Source organism: Sinocyclocheilus grahami, unplaced genomic scaffold (assembly GCF_001515645.1).
Source record: "Sinocyclocheilus grahami isolate Dianchi unplaced genomic scaffold, SAMN03320097.WGS_v1.1 scaffold158.1, whole genome shotgun sequence".
NCBI classification, from domain to species: domain Eukaryota; kingdom Metazoa; phylum Chordata; class Actinopteri; order Cypriniformes; family Cyprinidae; genus Sinocyclocheilus; species Sinocyclocheilus grahami.
Window position 1 is genome coordinate 309,208 of NW_015505337.1, and position 21,633 is coordinate 330,840.

Sequence of the window (21,633 nt, forward strand, 5' to 3'; positions counted from 1 at the left end):
CTGGACACCGATCAATAAAATGACCTGGGTCCCCGCAACGCCAGCAGGGCGGCCCAGGCCTCCCCGCCGCCCTGGCGGCAGGAAGTTGGTCAAGGAATTGGTGTGGAGAGAGCGGCGGAACGGGAGCTGCGGCCGGACTGCCGCCAGCCGGACCTGACCCTCTGGGCAGCGCCCTCGGGGTGGCTGAGGGCTCCGTCCCTGGCTGTTGGGCGGCCACCTGCGCCTCCCCGGACAGCAGGGGAATGAGCCGCATTGGCCAGTCCTCCTCGGGCCACCCCCCGGCCTCTGCTGACCTCTCAAACAGGTCCAGGAACACCTCCGGGTCGTCCTGGGGACCCATCTTGTGGAGAGGCACATGGGTGGGTGGTGCTGGGGCAGATGTAGGTCCCGCAGCCCGAGCCTCCCGGTCAATTCCTGCCTCTCTCTCCCGATGCAGACCTCGCTGAACCACGCCCCCCCTGCCACAATCATACACTGCTACATTAATCAAATTGATTGCAAATTGTCAATGTGGCAGGGGGGGCGTGGATCAGCGAGGTCTGCATCGGGAGAGAGAGGCAGGAGACGAGCGGTGCGTAAGTGGGTCAAGTGCAAATGATAAACACCTGTGTCTTGTTTCAGTAATTGCTGTGGAGAGACCGGATAAAGGGGCCACCTGGAACATGAGTAGAGAGAGACAGGCTGGGTACGCGAGTGACCCGGGGAGACGGGTGTAGATACACGGAAGCACATTGTGTTCTGTTTGTTATGAGTTATTGACTGCGAATCTGACAAGCGCTGAGTGAGCGCCGTATTGTGTGCAGTACCCAGAGAAATTTAAATAAAGCTTGCGTCCCAGCAAGCCGACCCTGCCTTCTTCCTTCCACACTCATGAACTTTGTTACAGTCAATATTTGATGAAAGCCCTGAAATTATATTATAATATTTGATCATGTTATTATAACATTTGCTCTGTTCCAATACAGTTGCTGAGCTGTACTCGCGGGTCCGCCTCTTGTTTTATGTTTAAAGTTCTGCATAAACAGTGCCTCTTAAATTGCTACTGTAGCGTCTGGACCAATCAAACACACAATATATATTTTGTTTTTATATTTAACAAATTTGGTAGAATTGTACAGTAAGAAAGTTATTTCCCTTAACCAGGAAATTAACGTTCTTAGAATTGACAAGACAGTTGACCCTGAGTGGTCAGCTAAATATCTACAGCGGATCTAAAATATGAATAGTTAATTATAACTAGTTATGGTTAATTATTCATATTTCCTGTTGTGAGCTAAATTCGCTACACTACACTATTGACAATGGGCAATGAACCTTTGTTGCTCATGAAATGTTGCCAAAATTTCACTAATGTGATGGCACCTTAAGTCTAGGAATGTGCAAAAAATGATATCTCGATATTTTCTGGAATATTGTCGATAAGGATATTTAGACAGTATTTTGCTGAGCGTGTTATTGTTCTGGTACTTTGGCAGGTTTAAGACTGTTGTGGACATCTAACTCCCAAAGCTTTTGATATTCTTCATATTCTGTGTGGCGGTTTGTTTGCAGCAGAAACAGAAATTCACTTTTCCAATATGTTTAAATTGATTTTTTCCTTTATAAAACCATTTTTTCTGACCTAATTAAGTGTATGCATAATATTTTGTGTCTAATTCTTAAATTTAATCAATACATTCAAATATTAGGACACTATAGGGTTGTTACCAAACAAATTAAATCAGTATCAACAACATTTGTGTTTGTAATTGTAATGCAGAGGTGACACAGATTCTGCATCTGGCATTTAGATGCATTCACACAATGCAATTAACCTGCCGTTACACATGCATAAATAATGTTTTGATGTTTAAAAAAATATATTGAATACTGATATTTGAAATGATTTGGGAACAAAAAAGGGAAAATATATTTTAAACATAAACCTAAAATTGCCAGTAAGTCGTGCCACATCACTGCATTGAGTCATTCATTCAACCGATTCATTCAAACGGCTGATTGATTCAGTAACAAAACTTTCTTGTGCTGCTCAGAGACTCGACAGTTCTGATGTGGCTTTGTTTGGAACTACTTTCGTTGTCAAAAAGAAATACAGCAAAAACAAGATCTGTTGTGTCTAAAAAAGTCACTTAATATTAACTTTGTTTATTGAGCTGTTCATCAAATCAATATCACATTTGCAATCGTGCTGATATTTGGAGAAAAACGTCACTCTTCGTGTGATATTAAAGTCCGCATGAACCGGAAGTTGCTGCCGACTTTATTTCAGTGTAGTACTAGTGACGTATTTCCAGCTGAAACGGAAAATTGAATATAGAGCATGGTTTTATTTTTGCGCTCCTCCTCTCTGTCTCTCACTCATAGCAACGGTTGGAGGCGCGTGGTTAGGCATATTCTGCCCAAGCCGTCAAACTGACGTCATCAGAGAAGGAATGCCATTCCAGAGCGGAAGTAAATGTTCAGATTTTGATTAAAGATTACGAAGACAAACTATTTTTTCAGCGGATTAACTTGCATGGATTAATTGTTCACATCAAGACTAGCATTGTGCTAGTAAAGTAAATAAATGTTGATTTCATGCGGACTTTAACAACTATATCAGATGATATACAGTAAATACTGTATATAAGTCATACGGGGGCATTTTTGCCCCTTCACTTTTTTTGTGGGAATTCTAAAAGTATTTTAATAGACTAAACCATGCAGTGCAAGCGTGAACACTAAATGTGCTTGCACAGTAGTCTAACCTACATAAAGATCAGTCTCTAGGCGTGCTTTGTTTGGTTTCTGCGATATATTCGTGCGACAACTATTACAGTATTATCGTAGGTTGTATATATTGCACACCCCTAAGTCTGTTTTTTTTTTTGCCATCAAAATAGGCAAACATTATTTGGATTCTAATGCTCCTCCTGAGACCAGTATCTCTTTAGTGGGACAGTTTAGAGTGTGCAAAGTATAGACATCAGAAAACTGCAAAAAATAAATACAGCAAAAGTAGTTCAAGATATGATACGACATCCTGTTGTTTCCTAGGACCACTCAGACAATCCTCTGGGAGCTGCTGTGACTTTGGCTCATGAGTTGGGCCATAACTTTGGAATGAACCATGACACACCAGAGCGAGGATGCGGCTGTAGGATGACTGTAGATCGTGGTGGCTGCATCATGACCCCTTCTACAGGGTGAGTATATGATACCAGGTTTCACCACTTGATCACAAACCTCTGCCAGTAAATAGGAATGTTTGAACAAATCAAAATCCAACTAGTCTTTGATAACCTCCTCTCCTCCTCCTGAGTGGCGTACCCTGTCTGGACTTGATGTATTAATGCACTGCCGACGCATCACTCTACGGCTCAATTAGTCTCCGACGAGCCCTATTATCTGGGGAACGGGCAAATCAAGCTCTCATCATTCATATACACAAGAGAATAATCAGCTGTTTACCTGCATCTTATTGGCCAGGGGTTAATTAGCCGTCTCTCAGTGATGAATTTTCACTACATAGCCATACGTCACCACTGACGCGAGACTGGTCTCGGATTGAAACTCAAAAACTTGTAAACAGACAGAAGACTTGCTCGGTCCACTCAGAAATGTGGATTTCAGACATTTAGCTGTCACCTGGCTTCTTGTGATAACGTGCTTGTTGGTAATGGTTTTCGGCATGCAGCTGGTCTCGGACATGGGTAGACACCAGGTTGACAAGGTGAGGCTGGCTCATAATAGGAAATTTCCTCTCCTTACACTTAGGCCTGTTTGCCTTATCAGACGATGAACCAGAGAGTCAGCTGGGATGGGGTCTTTAGATGTGTTGGTGGAGTAGGAGAAGTGAGTGTGAATCTGCCATCTTTGGTTGCTTAGTTCTGTGTGACTAATGGCAGGAAAGTGAAAGCAGGACAACACTGATTGGCTGATGGCTTTACGAGATTGTGCACAGTTGCAAACCTTTCACTAGTCCATTTCACTTTTCACTTTTCATTTAGTCCATTCATTCTTAAGAGCCCAAAATGATAATGAACTGCTAAAATGTTCAATATGAAATAATGAATCAGTTGCGATTTATATTTTGCATGCAAAACAGTATACAATATTAATTTATTATGTTTCACATCTACCAAATGCTAACCAGCAAAACCTTGACACCTTGGTATAATTAAACTGGTTAATTGTCAAATCAGTTGCATTTTTATGTTATGTAAAGTATACTAATGTTCAAAATTTTGGGATTGATTAGATTTGTACATTTATTTTCTAAATTTATTTGATCAGAAAGGGAGCATGAGTGATCGAATGGAATTCAAGCGTAGTTCAGGCACACCACTTATCGCTTCCCTATCAGCTGACTCTCAGCTGATCAATTACTCCACCTGCTCCTAATCAACAGCCGTATTTAAAACCATTCAAACACATGCTCATCAGTCTGTCGCACAGACATTTGCACCCACCTCCTCTCCTTCACTCCCAGCAACTCCCTAACAACTACCATGACTGATTCTTGTACCCTCTTATTTTGTAATTGTCGTATCTCTGCATATGTGTGTAGCTAAGAAATATTTGGTTATTGCCAGGCGGGGGATTCATGCTTTAAGGATGTATCTTAAACTGTCTAGTATGGCAGTGAACCCCTTAAAGCTTAAAGTTTTCGCCAAATTCAAGAATTGCCAATAAACTTTTTTTCAAAAGTGATCCTGACTGAAACACTGTTGTATGTTGTAATATTGTGAAATATTATTACAATTTAAAATAACTGTTTTCTATTTTAATGTATTTCAAAATTGTATTTATTCCTGTGATGTAAAGCTGAATTTAGCCATTGCCTCCCATTTTCAGTGTCATATGATCCTTCATTATTATCAATGTTGAAAATATGTTGTGCTGCTTAATATTTTTGTGGAAGCCATGATGTGTTTCTTTTTTTTTCAGGATAGTTTGATTAATAGAAAGTTCAAAAGAACTGCATTTATTTAAAATAAATAATTTTTTGTAGCATTTCAAATGTCTTTTACTGCAGCTTTTGCTCAATTTAATGTCACCTTGCTGAATAAAAACAGTAGTATACACTATGAAGGATTTCTCATTTTTGTTAGATATTAATTATTGAGGCAGTACCCCAAAATTCTGTTTAAAAACGAATCAAACTTTATATATTTAAAACCATTTTTTAGCCTTAAAATGCAACAGTCTTGGCAAGCAAGACATGCATTACCTTCTAGTGCTTTTGAGATATTCCAGAATCAGAATTGTGGCACTTGTGTGTTCAATCTAAAGAAAAGCTGAGGTTTACAGTTTCACTCATATCGCACAAGTCAGTCACCAGTAATCATCTGTCCGCTCTCAGCTGTGACCGGTTTGCAATCTCTCTGCTGTGGCTGTCTTATCTCATAGTGGGGATATTTTTGTTGGACCGCTGCTCGACCCTGGATGACGGCCATAATAAACAGCAGAACCCTATTCTCCCATTATTTGTTCATATGACAACAAGGCAACATGCTGGGAAGAAACCTCTCTAGGCTTTTTAAAGCTACCTTAGGGAAAAAGTCAGGAGAGGTGTTTTGTCGTCTATTTTAGCCACAGGGGAGGTTGACATCATTTTTACTTTTTTCTTTAAAGATTCATAGCTCCAAATTCTCCAGCAGCGCAATGGATGAATACTTAAAAGGACATGGCGATTCTGTAAAAAGAAGGTGCTTTTAAAAGAATGCTGGAGTGCTAAAGCTTTTCAAAATAGCTCCTCACACATTGTTCATTGCAGCGTCATTGAGGAGTTTTGAGGTCACAGTTTAGCTGAAGTTTGGTGTCTGCTTTTGATTGGCTCATGTAGCATTTGTCAAAGTATTTGTTTTGCATTGTTTTAGGGGCAGTGCACATGAGTTTGTTGTATCAGAGAAGCTGTGTACTATTGCAGAGTCAGGAAAATGCTGGCCTATTTTTCGCTTCCCATGGGAGAATCACAGACTTCCTTAGTTTATTCAACCCTAAAGGCCGAAACTCACGGACACACGCGGTCTCAAAGACACAAAAACAGATCTACTATATGCAAATATACTTTGCATTGCATAGACTAAAAAAAATCACTTTCTTAATCAATGTTTTGGTCTTGTTTTAAGGATTTTAAGATATTTAAATACTACACACTAAATATATTGATACGTTTATCAGAGAATATACACTACTGTTCAGAAAATGTGGTGTAGGTAAGATGTTTTGTTGTTGTTGTTGTTTAAGAAATTAATACTTTTATTCAGCAAGGATGTATTAATTTAATACAAATTTATAGTAAATACAATTGTTATAAAAGATTTCATATAAAGGCTGTTCTTTTGAACTTTCTATTACTCAAAGGTTCCTCAAAAAGCAGTATTTCAACACTGATCATAAAAATGTTTTTGAGCATCAAATCAGCATATTAGAATGATTTCTGAAGGATTATGTGACACTGAATTCTGGAGTAATGGCTAATGAAAATTCAGCTTTGCCATTGCAGGAATAAACTACCTTTTAAATATATTCAAATAGACGTTATTAAATTTGAATAATATTTTACAATATTACTGTCTTCTGATTTAAAAAAAATGCAGCCTTGGTGAGAATTAGTCGTCCTTCAAAAACATTTGTACTATTAAAATTAAATTAATCATCTTAATTTAAGATACTGTATATTGTGTGAATAAAAAAATCACAAGATCTTAAAAATATGCCTAAAGGATAAGATTTGCTTTAAGGATAAGATCGTTGTACTTGAAAATTAGAGATAAATACTGATTTTAGAAAATCATTATTTGCAGAAAAACATATATACTTGACACACACAGATGCAGATATAAAAACATTCTTATTTTTCATTTTCTCCATGTGTTTGATCCTTTGTTTCCATGCTGTTTTGACTGCCTAAATAAACCTCCTGTAAGTTGGCTCTAACAAAGCACACAATCTGGCTCTGATTTATTCAGTTCCTCAAAACCCTTTTCCTGCTGTTGCTGGATGTGTTGTGCTGTTCTTACTCTGCAAGGATCTATTTTAAAGTTCAAACATGATAAATTCATGATCTTGCACGCAGCGGTTTTTTCTCTTTTTGACAGCTGCTGCGAGCTCTCAGCCCCAGTGTCCTATCTGCAGCATCGAACGAACAATACCATACATTCTGAGAGATTCAGAGCTGAAAACTCAGCAAAATTGCAAAAATAACTGCAAATGAGAATGAATAAGATGGACTGACAGACAGGACAAACAGACAAAACAAAGAATGATGCAGAGACAAAAATAGAAATTAAGAGAGCAGGCTAAAGAACTACCGTAACTTAAGCATAAACAGGAAGTTATTGTCTGCTTCTTAATGTTTTCAATCAAATACAATAGCCAACATTTGCGCCAAACAACAGTTTGAGGAAGAAAAAAGGCACTTGTTTGAAAACGATTGGAGGAAATTGCATAGCTAAACATGGCACCTCAAAGAAAAGGAAGTTTTTCGATTTGGAGAGCTAATCTGACTTATGTATAAATCATATTTTAAAACCAAATACTCCGTGTGGATTCAAAATTTTGAACCCCACTGTATGTTATTGCGGCTCCTCATTCAGTTAGACAGGAACAGTACATGCAAATGGAAATAACTGTCAGTGATGCAACCAAGATGACCGCAAGGTGGACTAACTTACTCTTGAAAGGCACCAAAGTACAAGCACAGCACATATATTAGCTTGAGGCATAAGGCACTCAGCAGGAGGTTAAACGTTGTGATTTCACTTCTTTAGACTGAGCTTACCTCACCTTATCTCTGCCTGTATCTTCACTACAGAGCAGATGAGGGAAGAACGTTTGCCAATAATATTAAGCATGTCAGATGGCCTTTTGGAAAGAGTACATCAGATGCTATCGCTTAATGGGTATCGCTTTCACCTTTTATTGTGGCGGCCACACACCGAATCCTAAATGGCGGTGTTATCTTCTAAACGACAGGCAGCACAATAGAGCCCGACTTCGAATCAGTTTGCGTCGCCGGAGGAGGCTGATTAAACAGACATTAATTTCCTCATTCTGCACCTATTGCTGATAGCATAACAGCTCTAATAGGTCAAAGTCAGAATGGCGGTTTGAAAAAGTCTAGATGCAAATGACTTTGAATTGCAGCTTTTTTCTACCACTTAGAAACTGTCCAGGCAGGTTAATGCAGATGATTGTGTGTGTGTGTGTGTGTGTGTGTGTGTGCACAAAGAGTGAGAATGTGTTAAAATATGTATGTCATTTATAAGTAATGGTTTCAGTGAAGGCTCTTGGGGAAAAAAGTGCCTATGGTGACATTTTTGCGAAATTGCTGCTTCTTACATGTTTCACAACACTTTCAAAGTGAATTGTCCAGTGAGTGGCACTTTATCCTAAACAGATGAAAATGAATCTGGCAATGTTTTATTACTTTAGTAGTAGTACGTATTGCGACAGTTCGGAAATGAGGATAATGTGCCACCTACACAAAACCCTTCCCTGAGCCTAACTGATAGTGTTAACAAAAGCAAACGTCACATAATAATGCATTTACTGAAGCAACCATGCCATTTTAGTGTGGTTCTTTAAACTGTTTCATTGTTACTTGTGTGATGTTGTACCAGGGGAGCTACTGAGCATGTTTACTATGTCAGAAAAGCCATACATAATGAGCTGGTTGTGTGATGCAAATGTCAAAATTCTTCAGATTACAAATGATGCACTATGGTAAAAGTGTTATGAAGTCATAACATAGTATCATTCAAGGAACCTTTGGAAAAAATAAGTCTTTATTAATCGGTGTGTTCATTTCAGCTGGAAACTGCTGTGAATTGTATGTGTAGGCAGTGCTGGGGAAAGTTACTTTTAAAAGTAATGCATTACAATATTGCGTTACCCCCTTAAAAAGTAACTAATTACATTACTTGGTTACTTTTTATGGAAAATAATGTGTTACATTACTTTTGAAATACTTTTTAAATCTGTGCAGGGCTTGCTTGTTTGTTTTTTAAATATAAAAAGCTCTTCTTTTACAAATGTAAAAGCCGTTTCACAACAAAAGTGAAATGAAAATGCCTCAGGCTGAAGGAAATGTAAATTCATGTCTGTACAGTACAGGGCGCAGCTCAAACAAATTGCATGAAGAATATGTGTTACGGGGCTGACGAGACGTGAGACGTGCGGATCCATCTGCAAGGCTTCGCAGGAGAAAAAAGTTCAACACTATTCAGCAATAACAAAAATAAAACACAAATTTGTCATTTTTGCTTAGTATGGTTTAATTGGATCCTCGAATGTCAGTAGCAAAGACATGGGTTAATAAAATGGGATTAAATACATAAATGATATTTGTCTTAACTTATTTAATTATTGCAGGTTTGTGAAATATTCAGAGTTTGCATTTGAACTGTTTTTATTCATTTTGAGAAATACTGAATCCGATTTTGTGCAGGTGAGATGAGTAAATGCATGTTCACATTAGAACTACAGTAAGCATCATGTTCACACAGCAAACACATTGGGCCTCATTCATGAAACTTGCGTAAATATATGAGTAAATGCTGAGTAATTTGCGCATAAAACAGACCTTACCGAAAACTCTCCTCCGGATTCACAAACACTTCGTAAACGTCCGATTTGATAGTTAAACATGTGTATGTTAATGAATTCCAATCACTGGTAAATAGGGCGCTCGTGCACGCTTATTCACAATTAGCATAATCCCGACTATGAATTACAGCTACGCAAATTGCGTGTCCAGGAACGCAGTGGAATATTCTGGTCTACTTTCTCAGGTTTGGCTCCAGTATATTGCATAACTGCAAAAAAAGACTAATAGGCCATATGCCTAACAATAAATATTCAATAACGTGTGTCTACAAAGAGTTTTTATTCAGCTGAAAAAATGTCAGGCTTCTTAAAATGACCAGCTGGTGGCACTTGAAAACGCTTTGGGTGGAACAGCGTTTTTCCAGCTGAGACGCTTTAGTTGCTATGATTTGGAATATCCATGGTGGCAACGTATTACTAGTATCTAATTTTTAAGAATTTTACAAAATATAAAAAAGCAGTATCCAGTAATATTGACTTCTCCATTGTAGGCAGTCGTTGTACAAGTAGGATGGTTGGTCGCTATTTGTCCCACCCGTCCTCTATTTACAGCTGGATAAATAGTCACAGTGACGAGCTGCGTTTTACAGTTATTAATGGCAAAAAATAAATAAATAAATAAATTCAAAAAGAGGGCAAGGGCAAATTAACTTGTAATTATTATGGCAGTGAATCAAAATTCAGTGTCATCAGTTTGCCAAAAAGAACACAGAACGTTTTACGCACCATTTACATGTGGTAGGGAGCAGGTATACATTTCTTTCGTACCAACTAACATTTTGAAAATACGAACATTTTCAGGAATTTGAAAGTTTACGTCAGAACGGCTTTACGAACGATTTACACAAAAATGAGTTCTGCTCGTGTTTCATGAATGAGGCCCAATGCCTCTGCACTTACTCACGATTTCTCTCAACATGGCAACACGAGAGCTGTCAGTCAAGACATGGGAAACAAAGTAACTGGTATCACCTATTTGAAAAAGTAACTCAGATTTTTCCTTCTAAATTAAAAAGTAATGTGTTACTTTACTAGTTACATAAAAAAAGTAATCTGATTACGTAACTCGTGTTACTTGTAATGCGTTATCCCCAACACTGTATATAGGTATGTTTATGGAGTTTTGTAAAAATGGTTTTCCAATCAGCCTGTGTTGAATAGGTTTTCTAAGAGTGTTTTCTTTAAAAACACTTTGTCATGCATGGGTGTGTGTATGATATCAGATGTCATCATGGTTTGACTGGGAACCAGGCTGCTCTGACATCTCCCAAAATGAAATCTGAACGTTTGGAATTCTGTGACGTACTGTAGAGAGATTCACGCTAACAGTGTCCAGAAGATCTCTCAGGAATCAGGAATGCTCAGTTGTTTCCAGGAATACTTGGGTAACATGCAAGCTCAGCTGAAACAATACTCATCAGGGTGTGTTTCTGTGTGTGTGAACACCCTCCATAATTTAAAACAACAAATGAGCCATATGCATCTAGTTGGACCTCAAGTGCATCTCCAGTAAAAAGAACCAGGTTTGAGATTTTAAGTTGGTTGGTTTAAGTTGGATATTTTAAATTGGGTTTTTAAAAGGACAGTTCACCCTAAAAGCAGAACACAAAAGGATTTTTTTAAGATGGATTTCAAGTACATTTTGGTCTCTTCCTATTTTATGACTTCAGAATATATGAAGCCTAGAATATTGCACTTTTGTGATACTTCTATAGTGCATTGTGTCCTTTTTTGAAGCTTGAAAGCCAGTAAATTTACTGTAATTGCATGGAAAAGGAACTGGTACATTCTTCAAAACTCCTCCTTTTGTGTTCCACAGAATAAAGAGGTCATACAGGTTTGAAACGGCATGAGGGTGAATGATTGATGACAGAATTATTTTTTTTTTTGAGTGAAGTATCCCTTTATCTACATCAACCAGCAAGTGTTTGGTTGGCCAGCTCCAAACCAGCTCTGACCAGCATAAACCAGCCTGCTAGTCTTTTAATTTCTTTCATTCCTCTCCAATTGACTTGTTTTCAACATTTAGCTCTTGTGTTTTGTTCAGTGCAGTATTGTAGCTGGTTGTGTCGGGTCTTTTCTCACCCTTACCCTGTAATTTAAAGATATCTAAAGCACAGCAGGTGCACTGGCCTCAGATCAGAGCTGCCAACAGCTCGAGCGAGATTGATTAGAGCCATTGGTTTTCTACAAACACTCAACATCTCACTGTTTCATAAATATATAAAAATGTTTAAGCACACTCGTTTTGGAGAGGACAGCAGGCGTGTAATTTCAGAATAATTTACACCGTAATCAGCATCTGGGTTCATTGTTATGCTCAATAGTCTTGGAAAGATGTGGTTTCGCTTAGCGAGAATTATGAAGCAGATGCTTAATGATAGCAGTTAAAGTTTAAGATGCAAGCAGATCTTTGAGTTGAGAAAAGAGGCTTTGACAGGGTAGACTGCAGGAGTTCTCTGTGGATTTTTGTGTGTCTGCGGCTGTGATTTACTGGGGTAAAGAAGAAAAGTGCAGTTCAGGCAGGAAGGATTTGTTGTTTGTTCGAATTTGAATTCATAAGGAGGGCTTTAGGGTTCGGACAGATGCTGGGAACAGAGCGAATCGTTTGGCAATCACGAAAGTTGAGTGAAGAGAAAAATTATGTGAAGTTTTGAGTGCACTCGCACGCTTAACTCTGTAAATATGGACATGTGTTTGCATGTGTTTTTATGCATGGCTGTATCTGTGCTCACTCTTATCCCAAAACCCTCCCGCAGCACTTTTTGAGAGTGGACTGGCACACAAATCTCACACTCATGCTCATATGTGCCTCATACCATCTCTGCATGCCAGGCCATACAAACCAATCTGGCTTTTGCATCCGCCATTCTTCACAACGCCAAGTCAGCTTAACCCACTTGACCTGATGCCAACTTCTGCCAGCTTAGCCTGTGCCATTCTAAGCTCTCTGTCCCCAATGCCAATCCCTCTTTAAACCAAAGTCCTTTCCTCTGTCACATTACTATTCTAGCCCTCGCTGCTGCAAACGGCTCATTGCACAAACTACAGCACCGCTTAAATGTCATTTTTGGATCATTAGCTTTTTCTTAGGGTGTTTAAGATACAGTATGTGTCGCTTCCATTTGCAAATGTCATGACTTTTACTTCCAGGCGCCCCTACTGATTGGTCTCTTTCAACTGTAATCCCTTTAAAGGGGGCATTAAAACTCGCACGCACTTGATTGTGCCCCAGCTTACTTGCACACTGCTGGCATCTGTGAGATTTGCAGAAGACCAGGGGCTCATTGCAAATCAGTGTTTTGGGGCTAAATTGCTTGTTTCTGTTTTATTGTCACTAAACTGACTTTGTTGATTTGCAATAACACATTGAAGTCTCGATAGATTTCTGTCTGTTTCTTTTGTGGCTGAATTATGATGGTGTATGTGCGGTCCTATAATAAAGAGAAGTCAAAATATTAACTATTTAAAGGGGTCATCGGATGCCCATTTTCCACAAGTTGATATGATTATTTAGGGTCTTAATGAAAAGTCTGTAACATAGTTTGGTTCAAATTTCTCAATGGTAGTGTAAAAACACCTTTTTTACCCTGTCAAAAACAGCTCTTTTCGGGGGAAACCGTTTTGCAGCATTTTCCTTTAAATGTTAATGAGCTCTGCTGCCCCCGCTCCTCTCTTCCGAGCCGCTCTCTGAAGGACTGTTTACTTTAGCTGCATTCATCATGAAAAAACTTGCTAATTAGCACATTATTGGGAAAGGCGATTTGCAAAGAGTTTTTCTGTCAATATGGGGTGCTGTGTGTACATTAATGAGGGAAAAAAAATTAACTTAAATGATTTTAGCAAATGGCTGCAATATAACAAAGAGTGAAAAATTTAAGGGGGTCTGAATACTTTCCGTACCCACTGTGTATATATATATAGAAAGAAAGAAATCATTCATTTGCTTGTTAATATGTTTATTCATTCACTCATTAATAAATAAATAAATAATCAAATCAAATCAGATTTAGCAAAATACCAAAGTTTCTAATTAGAAGTCATAATGAATTATTATTATTAATTTTTTGTTTTTATTTATTTATTTTTCACTTGTTCATAGCTATGTCAGCCACATTTTATATCATCGGTTGTTTCATTGGTGTCTGCTTGAGGAATTTTACGAGAAACATCTGAGACAAAGTGGATACTTAAATAAAATGAGAGAAACCAATGAGCAATACGTTATAGTCTGGGGTGTTGTGTTTTTAGGCAGGGTGCAGTGAGGACACAGAGTGAAGTATGAGGACAGACCCAGAAACCCCCTTGCAGGAGTCCGGAGTCCACCTCCATGTGCTTGGCTCCCACCGCAAAACCCCAAACAAGCGGTCACTTACCCCCAGGGAGCACAGATGTTCCTGGCAAACAGTTTCTCCTCCCCACACCTCCCTCCATCCTTCCCTCCCGTTTTCCTCCCTTTCATCTGCAGAGTTTATTTTGCTGTACTGGCACCGATGACAGAATGGCTTCTTGTCTGAGTCATGGATTTTTGATTCATGTCTGCGTTCCTGTGTTTGCTCGCTAAAGGTGAGCGCTGAGGTTGTCTTTGATGAGCACGGGTGGCGGGGAAACAGTCGGTCCCAGCGGACAGAACTGAGGTGTTAAAAGCGCGAGAGTTCATCAGCAAACTCTTCAAAGGCTCTCAGTCAAGGGTGCATGACAGTGAGATGGATGTGACATGCGTGTGGCTGCACACGTCTGTTTGACAACCGTTTTTGATGTGGATGAAAGATTGTGGCATTAGCTAGAAAATATTATTCAGCACTGAAGAGCTTGGTAGGGATGAGTAACCACTCTATTGAATAAAACAGTATGAGTACTTTGTTTTTTGCACTAGCATTGCTAGTGTTTTGTTGTCCCTATCAGACTGCTTAGCTTAACCAGCAAGAAATACTTGGTCAACCAGCTTCATCAAGAGAACAGTTAAGTAAGTTTTCCAGCCTATACAATTTAATACAATAAATAATTGTATTAAATATATATATATATATATAATACAATTATTTATTTATTAAAATTCACACTGACTACTGTAGTCAGTGTCGTTCTTTACAAATGAAATAATCTGAATTAAATTTGGACTGTTTCTTTCTTGTTTTTAATTTCTTCTTGAAATTGTACATCATTTCTTTCTTCACCTGATTATCATGTTATCTGATCTAACACTTTAAAATGGTCCTTTCCTAAAACATCAATTTAAATTAAATATAAATGAAAATTAAACAAAAAAAACTAAAATTAGAAGCTTATGGGGACATCATAAAATAATAAAATAAACAATAAAATTAAATCTATAAAATGTAATTAAATTAAACGTGTTCAATGTCATAAATTTGCTTACATTTGACAGAATATATTTTCTTTATTTTTCACCCTGACCATTCTTTTAAATGCTTTAAAATGTTCCTTTAAATTACCATTTAAATATTGTCGAATGCTATTGCAACAATTTTTTTTTATATACAGGTATATATGGAAATGTCACGCTTTTTAAAAATATTATTTTAATTTCATACCATTTTAGTTTATTTAAAAAAAAAATACATATGTAATGCCATGCTGTTATTACTGAACGTAACCATATGCTGTAATTTTTCAGCACAGACGTGTAACACCCATTAACCTTATGTTTATTAATGTTTTAATCCCTTCTTCACGTGCATGCATGCATACACTATTAATCTGCAGGAAGAGTCACTTTCGCTTTTCGAAAACACACAAATTCAAGGACATCCATTTATTCAGCGTTGCGCATATTTATGAGTGCATAGCAAATACGCACTTTGTTGTTTAGCTTGTTTGCTGGGGTGAGTTAGTGAACTGAAGATACTGGCAACAGACCATGAAGGATCTTCTGCAGTGCTCTCCAGTGAGCAGAGCCCAGACCCAAATGAGCTTCATTTGCTCTCCTCTCAGATATCTCACCTCGTCTCGCTCCCTGCCCGAGGCAGCCGCCCCAGACTGAGGCTGTCATATGATCGTCCGCTGCTCTGCTTCATCTGAAAAAGCTCGGTCTTTGTGTCCGTGGCCTCTACAGTGACTGTGGTCAGGCTGAGGTCGGGCCCGGCGCTGGTTTGTTTATAATCATGTATCGGTAGTGATGAATTAACATGAATAGTACCATCTGGGCTTACACTTAGCTGGCTTAGTGTTCTATCACGTAGAGGACTCGGGCGTGAATGCCATGGTGGAAGGTCATATGATAATTCATTTTGCTTTGTTGTCATTTTTGTGCTTGTAGAAGTAATGCCATTAATGACTTTGGGAATTTGAATACTTGCAACTTTTTATGCTTGGCTGGGTTTCTGAGATTATGTACCATTATACTCCGTTTTTGTGACCTATTTTCCTCTTATTACTAAGTTATCACTAAACTCCTTTTGTTTTAAAAATCGGTTTGGCTAGACATATATTTGCTTGGAAAGCAAAAAAAATACAAATGAAATAAAATAAATAAAGAAATAAATAAAAACAATTTAATAAAAATAAAATAAACAATAAATTAAATAAATTAAATTAAATAAAAATATGAATTAAACAAAAAAGTTAAATAAGAAATAAATTAAATATAAAATAAGAAGCATGATGGGTACAAAATAATTAGGGATGTAACGATTCACTCAACTCACGATTCGATTCGAATCACGATTTTGATTTCACAATTCGATTCATGATTTGTTTTTTAACAAAATGAGATTTAAGACAAGTTATAAATTAAATGTGTCCTTTTATTTTTGCTTGGACAAAATGCTCCATGTTTCTTTGTGAAATTGAAATATAACACTATAATAATATACTAATATAGCACTTCCATATTATTGCTCTTTTGTTGGTTTTGATTGCTTCAATTGTCCTCATTTGTAAGTCGTTTTGGATAAAAGCGTCTGCTAAATGACTACTTTTAAATATAATGTAAATGTAAATAACAAAACTGAAATTTTAAAACAAGCCCCAAATCAAATAAATAAGTAACACAAATAAAATATATATCTTCATATAAACAAACTAAGGCTTTGTCTGTGCTCTTTCCATGTAAAATTAGAGGCAACCACTGCATTTTAATCTTGATCCAAACAAAGATGCTGCATACATAGTTTTTTATCTAAATTAGTATTTTTTGTAGCAAAATGGTTCAACTGGTTCCAGAGAATGGTTTTACTTCAGTTTTGTGAAACTATACATACAAAAATATCTGCATGAAACAGAAACAGCAGATGAGCTGAATGAGACGCAGATTCACTCTCTGTCAGCAGGTGGCGCTTAAAGCTTTTCCTAGTTTCCGCTGTAAACAAAGCAGCGCTGCACTTATGAACTTTAATGTGCATTATACAGAGGCAAGATAAAAAGAAAAAATACCATCTAAACTTTTCTAAAGACAGTAAGTTCCCTTCAAACATACATTCATATAAACTCCTACCCCTAAATGAATCGCGATTTGTTTAGCATCTCAACCGATTTGAATTGTCACATATTTGAATCGATTTTCAACCGGCTCGCGGTTAATCGTTACATCCCTAAAAAAAATGTAATTAAATTAAATTAATCAAAAAAATGTATTAAACAAAAACAAACTGTATAAAAATAACTTAAATATAAAATAAGAAGCCTGGTGGGGACAAAATTAAATTAAATAAAAACAAAAATTTAATAAAAATAAAAAATAAACAATAAATTAAAAAATATAAAAATGTAAATAAATAAAAAATGTAATTAAAAAATGTAGAAAACATATTTGAATATAAAATAAGAAGCCTGATGGGACAAAATAAAATAAAATAAAATTTGAAGTAGAACAATAAATAAAATACAAAAGAAAATATATTAAATGAATCTTCTCTTTCCCTTTCCCTTTCCCTTTCCCTTTCCTTTTCTCTTTGTGAACAGGTACCCATTCCCTACGGTGTTCAGTACGTGTAGTAAAAAGGATCTGGTGGCTAGTCTGGAGAAGGGGGTGGGCATGTGTTTGTATAATATGCCTGAAGTCAAAATGCTCTACGGGGGACAGAAATGTGGCAACGGATACATTGAGGAAGGAGAGGAGTGTGACTGCGGAGAGCCGGAGGTATGAAAACTCACACACATCAAATACCTTTGTACGTCACAACAAAGCAGGCCGCTGCTAGGATTAGCAGATCTGAACCAGGTCCATATCTAGTCTTTGGTGATGTTTAGAATTTGATTTGGTCAGCTTAATATTCACAGGGTAAATCATGGCTTTCAGTATGGATAAGTCAGTAGATATGTTAATAGATTTGAACTATACTTAGTATAAAATAAATATATTTGAAATATATTACTTTTTAGTAGGGTAGTCTTAGACATTAAACATTTTTCTTATTTATTTTACGCCAGCTTTATTTTTAATTTTAAATGAAATTAAAAGATTTTCAGATTTTCCTATAAAATAGGATACATATATAATGCTAGCGACACTTTTATTACTGAACATAAAAATGGAGAAAAAAAAACTGTAACAGTAGAAAAGTACTGCTGAAAAGCGACTGCCATGTCACTAATCTTATTACAGTTACTGCAGGGTGTCTTTGAAATTATTCATAGTGTGAAATTCAATTTACTTTTGAGTCATTAATGCCCTAAAAACTGTAAAATATTCTGCACAGGAAAGTTTTATGATATAGACAATTCTGACCTATTCAAATAAATGTTGCAGCTCCCATCTGAGCTGTGGTGCGTTTGTGACTTAAAGAGCTGTTAGGACCCGGGTTTGAGTCCAGACTATGTCATCTGTGCAGCTTGAGCCCATTCTACCTCTGTTCCCCTTCCTGTCTGTCTCCGCTGTCCTATAAATAAATGCTAAAATGCCCCCTAAATATCATGTAGTAATGGAACTGGAGACTTCAAAAATGGTCTGTGTAATTTAGATGTCATGCAGGCATATTGTGTCAGTGCAGACCTGAGGAAAAAAGCCTGGCCTGAACTTTAAAGTCTAGGATCTTGTTATGGGTAAAAGTTTGCTTCAGAATGGCACCCGTGAGCTCCAGTGATCTCACCGGGGGGAACGAGGGAGGAAGCGGGTAAAGAGCAGAGAGGAAGCCCAGCAGCAGGTCTTGAGTGTTGGGTAGAAGGATGAGAGAAGCCCATCCCCCCATCATTTCACACTAGTTGACGGTAGTTTTAGAGAAAACAGCAGGCCTGTAAAGAGATTTCTGTGACTCTGAGGAGCAGTTCGAGCCAGCGGACTGACCTAACCCAGCCCAACCCTCCAGTACCTCTCCCAGCCCACACCAGGACCTTGTTAAGAGTGGGAGAAAAAGAGTGAAAGAGAGGAATAAAAAGTCCCATAGATATTTGTGTGTGTGTGTGTGTGTGGTGTATGAAATAAAATTTTAGTGCTTGAGGTCTTAATGAGCTTCTTGTGTACTTTTACAGAAGAACAAAGGTCTTCTGCTTCACTACAACAACAAAACATGATTTTTAGTCTTCAAAATTCACCTCTTTCTCTCTCTTCCTCTCCCTCTCTTTTCTGAGATAAATGTCCTCTTTCCTTCAATTGTGCTTGGACTCTGACGTTCTCATCACTTCCAGTCTCGGGTCAGTGATGATGTCACTCACTTAGACACGTACACACATGAACATGGCTCACTGATACCAAGAGTTCAGAGTTTGAGAAAACAACATCTTTTTTTCAAAATCAGAACAATGCATGGACCACTAATTTAAACCAGACATGTCAATGCACTCACATACACAAACCTACAGTAACGTTTCCAAAAAAAAATTTTTGTTACCATGGACGCAAAGAACTGGTTGACAGAAGGGAATTTCCTAAAAGAATATGAGCTCCACACCTGGAACTAATATTCAATACAGTGATCATACTGTTCAGACTTTTTTCTTTCCATTGTTTTTCTGTAACCCCTAATTATCTAATGTCAAATTAAAGGGGTCATAGCCTGTGCTATTGTAGCATTTTATTTTCCCCCTAAAGTCTGCTTATAATCTTAGTCAAGGTTTCTTGCACCAAAAACAATCGTAATTTTGCAATTACTTTCTGACAATTGAACAGCCTGACATAAAGTACCCTATTATGGATTTTTGAAAATGACCTTTCATGCAGTGTGTAACACAGCTCTAAGTGAATGAAAACATCCTGCAAAGTTTTAAATCTAAAAGTGCACCGTGTATAAAGTTATTGTTTTTCAAAAGAAAGAGTTGACTCCGAGTCATAAAAATGAGTCTTCAGCTGTTTCAAATTGAGGTCAACATGAATCATTAGCATATTTATGCCCGCCCACTTGTTGAGTGCGCAGACCTGGGAAAACTTGAACCAAAGCCACTAGAAGGCAAGCCTGCGACCTTTAGCCAAAAAAACGTAATGGCTAATGCTAACGCTTCCGGTTTGCCAGTACGTGGGAAAGGAGACCAGAGGGCGTTTTTTTTAATGGATGTCAATGGAGGAGAGGCTTCACTACGCTGAATAAACAGCTTTTTAGAGGAAACAGCGTATCATTTAATGAATCGACAGCCTATCAGCTAATCTTTAATGACGTCAAGGCTGTAATGTGATTGGTTATTAAGGCACACATGACCCAAGTTGTAGTGATGGAAAGTTTGGATCATTTTACTGACTCGGATCTTTGAATTTCGTTCAGCAAAATGAACAAATCCTTTTTCAAGTCATTTCGTTCATTTCAGCAGAATGTAATTAAAAGTTTATGTGTTAATACCCAAATTCCCCAACACATCTATTTACTCAAACATTGATCACATTATATAAACTATAATGCAACCAAGGCCAACATAAATGATTAATTCATTGCTTAGCTGGCTGTGCAGTCGGTTAGTTCACGTTCACTTCACCTCCCGAGTCTTCGGGTCGTTGGTTCTTTTGTCACGTCACATCCCCGTAAGGTAAAGCTATGCAGTCTGTACCGGAAACAGAAATTATTAGTTCGTCTTCGGGTCCGAGTCGTTCATTCTTTTGTCACTACATAGCCTCTAGTCTATGGGGCTGTAACATAATGAATGAACGACTCGAACCCAAGGACTCAAGAGGTGAACTAATCAAAATATGTATTTAGTTGTGTGTGTTGTGTTCGCGCCGCGCAGCTTGTAGGTTTCCGTCTAACCACCTAACAGCAATATCTGTTCACTCACAATTGTCTAGAAATGTGCCAATGAATAGTGAATGATTGTCGTTGTTATTACTTGGAGTTCTGATAAAGAATATAGCAATACGTTGGTGTAGAAACTTTAGTGCTTTATCAATATGTTTCTGCATTGGGCTAACACATATACCATGGCTGTTTGGGTGTTTACCACCGAGCTGTGGACTAAATAATGGTGATGGGCGTTCCGTTATTGACATGCGCTGGACGCAGTAGACCCATCACAACAGACTGGGTCATCGGACCAATCACCACAGTTTAGCATCACACAAAGGAGGGGTTTGGAAAAATGAATCGTTGAGCAGCGAACTGTTTGGAGTTGTTGAGCAAAAAAAGGAAAAAGAAAATGCATATTATAAGACAATGAAAGTGTTTTTTGACCTTGCATGCATGTCAACCTGTTGCTGGGGACTCCCAAAACCAAAATATGAACCTTTCATAACCCATAATAGGGGCACTTTAAATATGTAAATTACCTCTATTAAAGGGGTCATATGATACGATTTAAAATTTTCCTTTCTCTTTGGAGTGTTACAAGCTCTTGGTGCATAAAGAAGATCTGTAAAGTTGCAAAGACTAAAGTCTCAAATCCAAAGAGATATTCTTTATAAAAGTTAAGAGTCAGCCACACCTACGTAAAACGGCTCGTTCTAACACGCCCCCACATATCTATGTCACTGTGTGGGAAGATTTGCATAACGCTGCCCAAATGTTCACGCAAAGAAAGAAGGCATAACTTTTATTCTCGCTATAGTATTGTTGCCGCCGCCGCCATGTCGTGAAGGCGCTGTGTTTCATTGTGAAAGCGAAACTACTTTGTTTGGCCTTCCAAAAGAGGACGATATCCGCTTCGTCATGCCTAGAGCTGATC

The 21,633-nt window shown here is 37.8% G+C and overlaps 1 protein-coding gene across 1 annotated transcript in view; it reads left to right on the forward strand.

Annotated features, from left to right (window-relative positions):
* LOC107592760 (disintegrin and metalloproteinase domain-containing protein 12-like) overlaps positions 1-21,633 on the forward strand; it is a 79,470-nt gene that overhangs the window by 37,016 nt on the left and 20,821 nt on the right. The window contains exons 10-11 of the mRNA XM_016282309.1: positions 3,037-3,185; positions 17,518-17,695. Of these exons, the coding sequence (XP_016137795.1) occupies positions 3,037-3,185; positions 17,518-17,695 (327 nt within the window). The remainder of the gene's footprint in view (positions 1-3,036; positions 3,186-17,517; positions 17,696-21,633) is intronic.